Genomic DNA, 13,466 nt, shown 5'->3' with positions numbered 1-13,466 from the left:
ATCTGGAATAAACAGCTAAAGTGGAAGTCAGAGAAACAGAAACTTTCACAAGACATTTGGACAGATGTATGGTGAGGAAGGGTTTAGAGGACTATGTGCCAAATGCAGGCAAATTGGTCTTGTCCAGTATGTCAATTTGGTCGTCATGGATAAGGTGGGCTGAAGGGCCTGTTTCCATGCTGGACAGTATGACTCTCGAACCATATCATTTCTGGTTGTCCCTCCTGGCACCTCTCTGCCTCTCTCTTCCTCACTCCCCTTTTTTTAATTTAAAAATACTCTTGAACACCCTACAGTAGGTAGACAAAAATGCTGGAGAAACTCAGCGGGTGCAACAGCATCTATGGAGCGAGGGAAATAGGCAACGTTTCGGGCCGAAACCCTGAAGGAAATAGGCAACGTTTCGGGCCGAAACCCTGAAGGAAATAGGCAACGTTTCGGGCCGAAACCCTGAAGGAAATAGGCAACGTTTCTGGCCGAACCCCTGAAGGAAATAGGCAACATTTCGGGCCGAAACCCTTCAGGGTTTCGGCCTGAAACGTTGCCTATTTCCTTCGCTCCATAGATGCTGCTGCACCCGCTGAGTTTCTCCAGCATTTTTGTCTACCTTCGATTTTCCAGCATCCGCAGTTCCTTCTTAAACACATACAGTAGGTTGACTGAGCTCTTGGTCTGCCAATTCCATTTCGGGAGCACAGTGTCAAATCACATCACCGACTATATCTTGTTTCCCTCCCCACTGACTCTCAGTCTGAAGAAGGGACTCGACCCGAAACATCACCTATTCCTTCTCTCCGGACCTGACCCGCTGACTTACTCCGGCTTTTTGTGTCTATCGTTAAATGTTGTTTGTTCGTGATCTTTGCCAAGGCCCAGCAACCTTAAAGGTGCGAATGAGCAGAGATTGCCGTGGATATTGGTTAGATCAAAGGCTGATTGAAAGGAGCGATCTGTGCACCAAGGGCGCCCCCTGGAGACGGTGATTCATCTTGCTCCCAATTGTTGATGAACCAGACATTCAAGTCAAGAGCACACAAGGACATAAAGTGCTGGAGTAACGCTGCAGGTCAGGCTGCATCTCTGGGGAACATGGAGAGGTGACATTTCTGGTCAGGATCCTTCTTCAGGCTCTGAGGAAGTGGGATAACATACAACTTGTACTCAAAGCTTTACAGTGTAAAATTAGTGTGGGCCGGTGTTGACCTGCTTCCATGCTGTATATCTAAATTAAAAACTAAACTAAACCCTCTTGACTCTTGACGCAGATGTTGGTCAATACATACAAGGACACACAGTGCAGGAGTAACTCAGCAGGCCAGGCAGCATCTCTGAAGAACATGGCTGGTTGACCCATCTTCAGACTGATGCTGCCTGACCCGCTGAGTTACTCCAGCACTTTGTGTCCTTATCCTTAAACCAGCATCTGCAGCCCTTCTTTCTACATTTTACCCCCACCCACCCTCCACGACTTCTCTTTTCCAGCTCTCTCCCCAATCCTTCAGTCTGAAGAAGGGTAACGACCAGAAAAAAACCCTTTGCATTTCCTTCCACATGTGCTGTTTGACCCACGGAGTTCTTCCAGCATGTTGTTTCAGATTTTTGATGTGTATTTCCAGCCTTGAAGACTGGCTCAGATTTATAAAAAAGATGGAGGTTTATGAAGCAAAACAGTGGGTCGGGCAGTATCTGTGGGGAGAATGAACAGACTAAAGTTGGGTCCCGTTCGAAACATCATCTGACCATTCCCTCCACAGATGCAGCCCGCCCCATTAAATTCCTCCAGCACGTTGTGTTTTGCTCAAGTTTCCAGCATCTAAAGTACCTCACGTCCGTCACTGTGGGTTTATAAAGTGTCTTTTGTGGCTTCAAGACATTGCAAATTATTTTACGCTTGTTGTAAAATGGAAAAATATGTCACAGCAGGGTGGTGCAGCGGTAGAGTTGCTGCCTTACAGCGCTGGAGACCCGGGTTTGATCCTGACTACGGGTGCTTGTCTGTACGGAGTTTGTAGATTCTCCCCAAGATCTGCATGGGTTTTCTCCAGGGTTACCGGTTTCCTCCCAACACTCCAAAGACGTACAGGTTTGTAGCTTAATTGGCTTGGTGTCATTGTAAATTGTCCCTAGTGTGTGTAGGATAGTGTTAATGTGCGGGGATCGCTGGTCGGCACGGACTCGGTGGGCCGAAGGGCCTGTTTCCGCGCTGTATCTCTAAACTAAACAAGTTAGTCCGCACCAAGCTCCCGTTCACAGCCGTTAGATAGTGGCTGTGTAACCTGCCTTTTGCAATGGTGATAAAGTTGCCCAAGGCACTGAGATCTCAAGCATGCCAAGGGATTCTTTTCACACCCTCCTTGGAGAACAGATGGAGTTTTAACTTAATGTCTCATCTGAAAGATGGAAACCTGAGACTGGAGCAGGTCGAGTGTCAGCAGAGATTTCTGTGGGACTTGAAACTATAACCTTCTCTGTACAAGAGTGCAATTTAGTGAGCCCATAAAATACAGCGTAATTCTGGGAAACATCCTTGTTCAGTCCATCAGTCTATCACTTGTTGTTGAACTGACAGAGAGGCATGTTTTTGTGCTGTGTTCACGACACATTTAAGTAGCGAGTATAAGTGGTTTTGAATGCAGTTAAGGAGTGTTTTTTCCTGTGTTAACTCTTGGCTCGAGTCACTGATCTATCTCCGTTAAAATAGCATTTGGTATTTCTCTGGCACGAACGATGCACTCGATCCATGTGACCCACCCCTCTACTTCACAGCTGAAATCCAATCCCTCCCTCCTGCACCATATTGATGACAAGTTCACATCCAGTTGTCTGTAACTATGTGTAGTAGGGAACTGCAGATGCTGCTTTACACCAAAGATAGACACAAAATGCTGGAGTAACTCAGCAGGACAGGCAGCATCTCTGGAGAGAGGAATGAGCAGCATCTCTGGAGAGAAGGTTTTGGATCGAGACCATTCTTGTGTGTGTCTATGTGCCACTGCAGACTGTGTGGGAGAATTAGCCTGCTTTTGAAACTCTTAGTTTCATGTTATCCACATACAAAATAATTTGCCTCTTACAATATGCACTTAAGCGTACCTTGTTCTTATTTTATGTTGGAGATTTAAACTAGATACATATCTGTTGCAATCTCACACTTCACTATTTGTTATGCACAGATCTCTCGGGACAATTCACAGCAGCCGATTAAACTTCCAACCCACATGTCTTTGTGATGTGGGAGAAAACCAGAGCACTGCATGGAAACTTGCTCATGCAAACTCCACACAGACAGAACCCTGGTAGCATCAGGGAGGCAGCATCTCTACTGCTGCTATATAGAGGCCAGGATTGAATCTACATCACGTGAGCTGTGTGGACAGCAGCACTACTCGCTGCGCCAATAGACAATAGGTGCATGAGAAGGCCATTCGGCCCTTCGAGCCAACACCACTGTACCCACCCCAGATTCTGTGCAAAGTTGTGTTTTTAAGTGTTTTTTCTCTTGTTTCTTACAGCCTATGTCAAACACAACGTCTAGTAAGGTTTTGGGAAACCAAGTTTAAAGCAATGGTGTGTTTCTTGCAGGAAGATCTGTGATCCAGGCCTAACCTCCTTTGAACCTGAAGCTCTTGGCAATTTAGTGGAAGGGATGGATTTCCACAAATTTTATTTTGAGAACTGTAAGTATGCGATTGTTTTCTGAAGTACAGAGATACTTTGCTGTTCTTCCAGGGCCGAAATGTGGTAGAGATTGTCCGAGATTGTCCACCTCATGGCAACTGAACTTGCAGGCAAGGCCCACAGACTGAGGTTGTATTAGACGGTATTAAATACAAAATAGAGGTCGGCTTGGGTGTAAAACTGGAGCTGCCCACTATTGTGGTAGTGGCAGGGCTCAAGCAAGCTGTGCTCCCTGGTACATGTTTAGTTTAGTTTAGTTTAGTTTAGAGATACAGTGCAGAAACAGGACCTTTAGCCCACTGAGTCCACACCAAATAGCGATCATCGCACAGTAACACTGCCTTACACACACACTAGGGATAATTTTACATTTTACATTCATACCAAGCCAATTAACATACAAACCTGCACGTCTTTGGAGTGTGGGAGGAAACCGAAGATCTCGGAGAAAATCCCACGCGGTCACGGGGAGAACGTACAAACTCCGTACAGACAGCACCCGTAGTCGGGATCGAACCCGGGTCTCCGACATTGCAAGCAAGTAGTTCTACCGCTGTGCCACCGTGTTGCCCTAGATAGACAGGGTGTCCTGGCCAAGGTAGAGCTCTGGGCCAGGCCACTGGACAATGCCTGCATCTTTCCTTAGAGTAATCACACAACCCAGCCCAAGCCTTTGCTCACAGTAAAAGGGGAAGGAATTTAGATGGAGGGGGAGAGGAAGAGGGAGGGGAGAAATGGATACAGGTGGAGCAAGCGCATCACAGGGGGGTCATTAGTCATAGAGAGGCATAGAGTGGTACAGTGTGGAAACAGGCCCTTCGGCCCAACTTGCCCATGCCGTCACAGCTACACTGGTCCCATCTGCCTATGTTTGGTCTATATCCATCCAAACCTGTCCTATCCATGCACCTGTTAAATGTTTCTTAAGTATTTGGATAGTCCCAGCCTCAACTACCTCCTCTGGCAGCTTGTTCCATACACCCACCTGTGGACTGTGTGAACAATTTGCCCCTCAGGTGGGGAGAAAGAGGTGGGGTTTTGGTAATAGTTTTAACTAATTAGCCAGACCAGCCCCAAGAAAGTCTCGTGGGAGACGCAAGAAACTGCAGACGCTGGAATCTTGAGCAAAACACAAAGTGCTGGAGGAACTCAGCGAATCAGGCAGCTTCTCTGGAGAGGAATGGACAGATAATGTCTAGAATTGGGACCGTTCTGCAAAAGGGTCCTGTACCAAAACATCATCTGCCAATTCCCTCCATAGAAGCTGCCCGACCTGCTGAGTTCCTCCAGCACTTTGTATTTTGCTCCAAACTCGAGGGGGCTGGATTGTTGCAGTTTGCCCAGGTGTGTAGTTTTAGACAGGTAATATCACGGTACATTTCTCCCAGGTATCCAAAACCAACGTTAGAGTTGCTGCCTCACAGCACCAGGGACCCAGGTTCGATCCTGACCAAGGGTGCTGTCTGTACGGAGTTTGTACGTTCTCCCCGTGACCTGCGTGGGTTTTCTCCAGGATCTCTGGTTTCCTCCCACACTCCAAAGACGTGCAGGTTTGCAGGTTAATTGGCTGGGTCAAATTGTAAATTGTCCCTAGTGCGTGTTAATGTGCGGGGATCGCTGGTTGATGCGGACTCGGTGGGCCGGAGGGCCTGTTTCCACGCTGTATCTCTAAACTATTTCTGTTTAAGAAAGAACTGCAGATGCTGGAAAAATCGAAGGTAGACAAAAATGCTGGAGAAACTCAGCAGGTGAGGCAGCATCTATGGAGGGAAGGAATAGGCGACGTTTCAGGTTGAGACCCTTCTTCAGTCAAAGAGTCTCGACCTGAAACGTTGCCTATTCCTCCGCTCCATAGATGCTGCCTCACCTGCTGAGTTTCTCCAGCATTTCTGTCTACCTTCTAAACTATTTGTGGTGGGTTGGACGTGTTGAAGCCTCTCCCCAGTTACAACAGATTCTTTTCTTGCTCCCTCAGTGTTGTCCAAGAACAGTAAGCCGATCCACACCACCATCCTCAACCCGCATGTCCACCTGATCGGGGAGGATGCTGCTTGCATCGCCTACATCCGTCTAACGCAGTACATGGATGGACAGGGAAGGCCTCGCACCACACAATCTGAGGAGACCCGCGTGTGGCACCGTCGCGAGGGCAAGTGGCAGAACATACACTTCCACTGCTCAGGTGCACCAGCAGCACCGCTCCAGTGAACACCTTCTGCAGGTAGGAGGGCCGCAGTTTACACACCCCCCCCCCAATCCTCATAAGGTCAAGCATTAAGTCTACTCCACCATTCTAGGGGTCACAGTTTAAGGATAAGAGGGAAGTCTTTTAGGACCGAGATGAGAAAATCATTTTTTACACAGAGAGTGGTGAATCTGTGGAATTCTCTGCCACAGAAGGTAGTTGAGGCCACAGTTCATTGGCTATATTTAAGAGGGAGTTAGATATAGCCCTTGTGGCTAAAGGGATCAGGGGGTATAGAGAGAAGGCAGGGATGGGATACTGAGTTGGATGATCAGCCATGATCATATCGAATGGCGGTGCAGGCTCGAAGGGCCGAATGGCCTACTCCTGCACCTATTTTCTATGTTTCTATTCAACGATACGATGGAACTTTATTTATCCCAGGAGGGAAATTGATTAGGCTGATCCTGGCTGATCGATCTCTCCCCCTTAACCCCATTCTCATGCCTTCTCTCCATGGCCTCTGGAACCCGTACTAGACCAGTACAGTACAGGGCAGAAACAGCCCACAATGTCTGCGCAGAACATGATGCCAAATTAAACTGGCTGCAAGTGATCCAAGAGGCATGAGTGTTTTGTCGGGATGGAACTGCAGATGCTGCTTTAAACTGGAGATAGACACAAAAAGCTGGGGTCATTCAGCGGGTCAGACAGCATCTCTGGAGAAAAAGGGATAGGTGACGTCTTTCTTACAGTTTGGCTTTCTTCCCAACCAATTGTTCAAGCGCTTTTGATTGCAACATGCGCCTTAATTTAGTTCAACCAAGAAACTGACAAGTTACTAAAGCCTCCTCCTGCACCTATTGTCTATCGTCTATTGTTTATTGATATGTTAGCATGTTATCCCAGGAGGGAATTGATCTGCCGACAGTCATAGAACACAACTAGATACATGAAACATGAAAATAAAGTGACGAGTGGGAAGTCAAGGGTTGGGGGTGTGAAAGATTGGGGAGGGGGGGGAAGTCAGTCTACCCCACGACAGAAGGGGGAGGAGTTGTACAGTTTGATAGCCACAGGGAAGAAGGATCTCCTGCTCGTTCTGTGCTGCATCTTGGTGGAACCAGTCTGTTGCTGAAGGTGCTCCTCAGGTTGGCCACTGTGTCATCCATGTGCCTATCTAAAATATTTTTTGAAATATTTTTATTTATTAGAAGCAAGTGTACAAAAATATAACCAGCGGCATATGACATAGTACTTATTGTGCAGCTTCAATTTTGACATTTAGCTGTAGTTAGAAGAAAAGAAAGGAGAAAAAGCAATAGAGAGAGAAAAAGTGGAATGTGTAAAGATAGAACCCTTAGACTACCAAAGTGGCATCGCCAAAGAGTGGGTAAATAAAATAAATAATGGAATAGAGAAATAAAAAGACAAAAAAGAAAAAAAGAGAAAAGTGATGATATACCTGCCTCGCATCCCTCCCCACCAATCACCCAACCCGTGATTAGATTTAACTCCAAAGTTGTGTTGTTCCATACTATCCTTGTAATAAATCAATGAATGGTGTCCATGTCTTCGAAAAAATGCACTGGTTTTTCTGCCAAGACAAGTCTAATATTTTCAAGATGTAGCATCTCAGACATGTTTGTAATCCACATTTTAAGAGTAGGGACAGATGTATGTTTCCAAAATTTGAGTATTAGTTTTTTTTGCCGTTATCAGGCCATAATTGAGGGAACGTCTTTGAAATATGCACTGTCTGAAGTCTGAAGAAGGGTTTCGGCCCGAAACGTCGCCTATTTCCTTCGCTCCATAGATGCTGCTGCACCCGCTGAGTTTCCCCAGCAATTTTGTGTACCTTCGATATTCCAGCATCTGCAGTTCCCTTTTGAAGTCTTTGAAATATTGATAGCTCTCTAAGTCTCTGACTAAGATAGCTGACTAAGTCTCTTAAGTATGCGGGTGTTGTGTGTGCATAATGAGAAAATGAATGAAAGGGAACGGCTAAGAGCTGTCGAATGAGCTGTTTGTCCTTTGTGTTTCAGCTTGGAGATGCTGGAGTAGACTTCTCGTCCAAACAGTGGAATGAAGCCAGTCACTGTCATGGTAAATTCTTGAAGACCAACAGCGCCATGCGCCAATCTGCATGTGTATGATGCTGCTGTGGCGGCTGCCTATTTGTTGTTTCCATGGATCCATCATGTCTGTTTCTGCTGTCTAGGAGATGTACAGATAAAAATGGCTGCTGTAATATGTACCTGATAACTCACTCGTTCGATGGCAGAGGTTCACGCAAAAAATAGATTCTGAACCCGTATACTTGCCAAAGTACGGAGGTCCGTCCTTTAAAAAATAATGTATAAAAAAAAAGAAACTTAAAAAAAAAAAATCACGACAAAAAATTTAACAAGTTGCAGTAGAGCTCAGATCTTTAAAAAAAAAACCAAGTCAAGATTTAATCGAGATTACGATAAGGAGAGTAATGTCGGAGGAAGCCTTGGCTCCTCCTGTCAGTGTGAGGTAAGGGTCAATAGCTGGACCGCTAACCCACTGGGAGACTGACAAGCAACATCGCTGAAACTCAGAGGCCAAGACTATGGCCTCACTGCTCTGCTAAACTATCTGAGACACAAAACACACAACAACAAAAAATAAATAAAACATCTGGGTGATTGCATTTTTATTCTTCTCTCTCCTGTCGATCCATTGCAAAGTGAAGCTGTGATCTCATTCATTGAAATGGATCACACATAATAAGGTATTTCTTTCTCAAATGTTAACATTTCTTCCAGTGTTCTCTGCATCAAGGTTAATATGAATGTATAATATTGAAGTTCTCTGTCGTGCCTAAGTGCAGTAATATTATCTTTGGTTTTTAAAAAAAAACAATTGCTAAGTCAGTTTGCATCCACAAGTTTGCAGTATGTTGTGATCTAGTTACTGATGACAAACTTTTTTGAACTGTCTGGTGGTCATCACTGCCTTGTGTCTTTGAGGTGTGGTGTAGATGTGTAGCCCGATAACATTACCTTACTGGGAAGTATAAGATCAAACTCGCAACGCATAGTGTTGGTACTCACAAACAACACTGTACAGCTGGTCGTCAAAGGTCACACATTTAAAACATATACTGTATGCAGTTTTACAGAGGTTATGCATGTGTTGTTTATGGTCAATATTTTCACTGTATGTGTTTTACTTGACAAAAAAATACTGATGTACCTAGTTCTGCATCTTTAACTATCTTGCACAGTCTGGCCAGTATGCACCACATAATTTAAGCCTAAGCTTGTTATGATAAATTCCTGTTTAAAAAAATTAAGTAAATTAATTGCATTGTTACTGTATCTTATGGGGCTAATAATATCTTATAGTTTTAACTGAGGCAATTGATGCAGGATTTTGCATGATATGTGACAACAATTACACTCTGTCTGTTTGTTATGAATGTTGGTAGATCTTCATAGCTTTGTTACTATAGGACTTGATCTTAAAAAAAAAAGTATTTAATAAAAATTAATACAAACCGGTGCATCTTGTTTTAACTACTGCAGTCGATGGATTGTCTACCCCAGAGCCTGCTTGCATTTGTCGTCTATGAATTAGTAAGGAGCATTCTCAAAATGCGATATTCAGTGTTTTTAGTTAGTTCACAAAACGTCACAAAATGGGTGAAACTGGACATGAATCTTTCCGCTGGTCTGCATCACGCTTAAGTTTGCAAATTGCATGATTTGCATCCATTCATACTTCACATTGGTCAGGACCCTGGAGGGGAAGGCGTTTGGCATGGTTACTCTAGGTGGGATTTGGTGGGTCATCACTGTGTTTGTTTGCTCCATCCTTGCACTGCACACCTTCACCTGCGCCTCGGTGAGGTCCCGAAGGAGGAACGAACGTCCTTTAATTCAGACGTGGACATGGTTGGATAACGGCAAATGACTCGAGCTCATGGCCGAGGCTTTGATCAAACTCGTTCTGGATCAGAACACGTAGTTTGATCAACACATCGCAAACCCTCTCCATCCTTCGCAAATCCGTCATACCTGAACCAGTCCCAGAGAAAATTAGTGGCACAGAAATAGGCCAATCGGCCCATCATGTCCATGCTGGCCAAGAAAGGTCTGGTCTAGTCAACTTTCACCCATTTTGAGGCTCAGTGCTTTCAGTTACCTTTAATGTAACCTGTTTCTGTGTGTCTAGCACTTTTAAACAAAAAATAAACACAGTCTGTGTACCTAAGTGGGTCTGTTATCTGTCTCCCCCCACTATCGCTCCGCCCTAGCGAACAGCGGGCTTTGTTGCGTTGTGTGCCGTTCAGTGTTCATTGATTCATTCAGCTGCCAAACCACTTGCATCAAGGGGTTAAAATCATCATTAACAGGGCGGCACGGTGGCGCAGCAGTAGAGTTGCTGCCTCACAGCGCCAGAGACCCGGGTTCGATCCTGACTACGGGTGCTGTCTGTACGGAGTTTGTACGTTGGCTCCGTGACCACGTGGATTTCTCCAGGTGCTCCAGTTTCCTCCTGCACTCTAAAGACGTGCCGGTTTGTAGGTTAATTGGTAAGTTGTAAAATTGTCCCTAGTGTGTGTCGGTTAGACTATGGGGCAACCGCTGGTCGGCGCGGATTCGGTGGGCCGAAGGGCCTTTCTCTGCTCTGTATCTAGAAAGTCTAAAGTAAAATCGGAACAGTGGGACAGAGTATAAAATGCAAACATTCACTCCCTGTTTTAATCATGAGGCATTGTTCCTTGGACAGCCACAGCCATGACCACATTACCACAACGAGAATTGCTTTGACAGAAGAATCACGCTGAGAGAATGAATCTCACCCAGGAACACAATTGGATTTTTGACCCAATTGGAATTGTTTGAACTGCAGTATTTCAAGATTCTTTTTGCACTGATTGTGTTTTCCAGACAAGAATGATCTGTGAGCGGGCAGTATTGATAACAGCAGCTGGCAGGAAGATAGAAACATAGACGTTATCATTATACCAACACTTCAGTCTGCAACACCTTTCTCAATGGGCATGGCTGATCTTTCAACTTACAGATGCTGTAACACAACATACAGACCTGTCTGTACCACACCACATATTTCCTGCAACTTGACACGCTGCCATTCAAAGATAGCCACAAAATGCTGGAGTAACTCGGCGGGACAGGCAGCATCTCTGGGGAGAAGGAATGGGTGACGTTTCAGGTCGAGCCCCTTAACTCCAGCATTTTGTGTCTATCCTCGGTGGAAACCAGCATCTGCAGTTCCTTCCAAATCACTCATTCATGGCAGCTGGCAAATGGGTCCAGCTTAGATAGAAACATAGAAAATAGGTGCAGGAGGAGGCCATTCGGCCCTTCGAGCCAGCACCACCATTCATTGTGATCATGGCTGATCGTCCCCAATCAATAACCCGTGCCTGCCTTCTCCCCATATCCCTTGATTCCACTAGCCCCAAGAGCTCTATCTAACTCTCTCTTAAATCCATCCAGTGATTTGGCCTCCACTGCCCTCTGTGGCAGGGAATTCCACAAATTCACAACTCTCCGGGTGAAAAAGTTTTTTCTCACCTCAGTCTTAAATGGCCTCCCCTTTATTCTAAGACTGTGGCCCCTGGATCTGGACTCGCCCAACATTGGGGACATTTTTCCTGCATCTAGCTTGTCCAGTCCTTTTATAATTTTATATGTTTCTATAAGATCCCCCCTGTGGTCCTTGGTCGGCATTGGGCCGAAGGACCTGTGCCTTTTCCGTGCCCTTCACGACCAGTCTCAAAACCAGACCACCAAGGTTGTAAAAATCACACTGTACAATATGTCAGAACAGTCCTAGAAGTTCATCACTTAAGGCTGATGGGCCGAGATCACACTGTATTTAAATCTCTAATTCACAGTTATTAAAACGTCAATTATTCTAAATTTTATTTCTAATACACAGTTGTCTTTTGCTTTGAACATAAACTACGTACATGCATCTTATCACAAAACTTCTGACTATTCCTGAAAAAATACATGTGATTATATTGAATATACGGTGCATGAACAGAAGCCACTAGATGTCAGTGTTATATAAGGGTTTCAGTTTGATCTGTTCCCTGTGCCTTAGCGCTTGCATTATGCTCTGCGGTCTGTTGGATATGCAATGAAGGCTACATTCAGTCATAGTTCATCGGTCTTCTTCTTATCGAGGCCACACGCAAGATTACAAGTTGTTCAGGCAGAGCTGATCGCACGTCTCGACATCTGCATACAATGGTGTCTGTCTTGTCGCTTCTTGTGTGTGGTGGTGGAAAGATTGGTGGAAACAGGGCCGCGACGTGAACGCTCCTTCCTTGACCACAGTTCATAGGTGATAGAGCAGAATTAGGCCATTCGGCCCATCAAGTCTACTCCACCATTCAATCATGGCTGATCTATCTTTCCCTCTCAATCCCATTCACCTGTCTTCTCCCGATAACCCCAGACACCTGTACTAATCAAGAATCTATCTCTGAAATAAAAATATCCATTAATGGCTTCCACTGCCTTCTGTGGCAAATTCCACAGATTCACCACCCTCTGACTAAAGAAATTCCTCCTCATCTCCATCTCCTTCTTAAAGGTAAGTCCTTTTATTCTGAGGCTGTGGCCTCTGGATCTAGACTCTCCCACTGGTGGAGACATCCTCTCTATCCACTATAGTCTGTTGATTTACACAAAGGTGCTGGTCAATGTATCATTTAATAGATCGGCATATCTGGAGATAGAAACTGAGAACAGGGTGGGAAACAAATAGCAAACCTACACATTCTGCAAGGTGTCTAGCTTTTCAATAGGATTTTTCTTTCCACTGTCATCTCAATCGAACAAGTGCCTGAACCTCATATCTTTCAACTTGTCCAAGTCACACCCCATTCTGATTTGGAAACATATCAGCTACCATTAAAATGTGGACACAAGGAATTGCAGATGCTGGAATCTTGCCCAGAACAGAGATGAACAATATTGGTATTGTTACTGGGTGAGCAGAGGACTGTGTGTTCACAGGGAGTGAGATTGGAGTCGGTATGGACATAACAACACAGGAACCCATTCAGTTCTAGAATTCTTGGGAACCGCACAGAACACTACCCTCTGATCTGAGAAATAACTTACATAACCGGAGATCACGGTGGCGCAGCGGTAGAGTTGCTGCCTTACAGCGAATGCAGCGCCGGAGACCCGGGTTCGACCCCGACTACGGGTGCTGTCTGTACGGAGTTTGTACGTTCTCCCCGTGACATGCGTGGGTTTTCTCCGAGATCTTCGGTTTCCTCCCACGCTCCAAAGACATACAGGTTTGTAGGATAATCGGTTTGGTAAATGTAAAAATTGTCCCTAGTGGGTGTGGGATAGTATTAATGTATGGGGATCGCTGGTCGGCACGGACCCGGTGGGCCGAAGGGCCTGTTTCTGCGCTGTACCTCTAAACTAAACTAAACTAAAGTACTTGCAACAAACAATCTACTGGAGGACCCCGAGCATCATATGTGGAGGGAAGGGGAGAGTTGATGTTTCAGGTTGGGACCCATCATTTGACCAGTCCGGATGAAGGGTACCAACCCAAAAGATCCATTTTCCAA

The 13,466-nt window shown here is 45.4% G+C and overlaps 1 protein-coding gene across 8 annotated transcripts in view; it reads left to right on the top strand.

Moving 5' to 3' along the window:
- The window catches only part of camk2g (calcium/calmodulin dependent protein kinase II gamma), a 240,638-nt gene extending 230,533 nt beyond the window's left edge, over positions 1 to 10,105 (top strand). For all 8 annotated transcript variants that reach the window (XM_033012695.1, XM_033012694.1, XM_033012702.1 and 5 more), the window contains 3 exons: positions 3,583 to 3,677; positions 5,654 to 5,899; positions 7,909 to 10,105. In XM_033012695.1, coding sequence (XP_032868586.1) covers positions 3,583 to 3,677; positions 5,654 to 5,886 — 328 coding nt within the window. In that variant the 3' untranslated portion in view covers positions 5,887 to 5,899; positions 7,909 to 10,105. The remainder of the gene's footprint in view (positions 1 to 3,582; positions 3,678 to 5,653; positions 5,900 to 7,908) is intronic.
- Positions 10,106 to 13,466: the final 3,361 nt, after the last annotated feature.

This window comes from Amblyraja radiata, chromosome 37, assembly GCF_010909765.2.
Source record: "Amblyraja radiata isolate CabotCenter1 chromosome 37, sAmbRad1.1.pri, whole genome shotgun sequence".
Taxonomy (NCBI): Eukaryota; Metazoa; Chordata; class Chondrichthyes; order Rajiformes; family Rajidae; genus Amblyraja; species Amblyraja radiata.
Note: the sequence above shows the minus strand (reverse complement) of the source record. Positions and strands in the feature narration are given on the sequence as shown.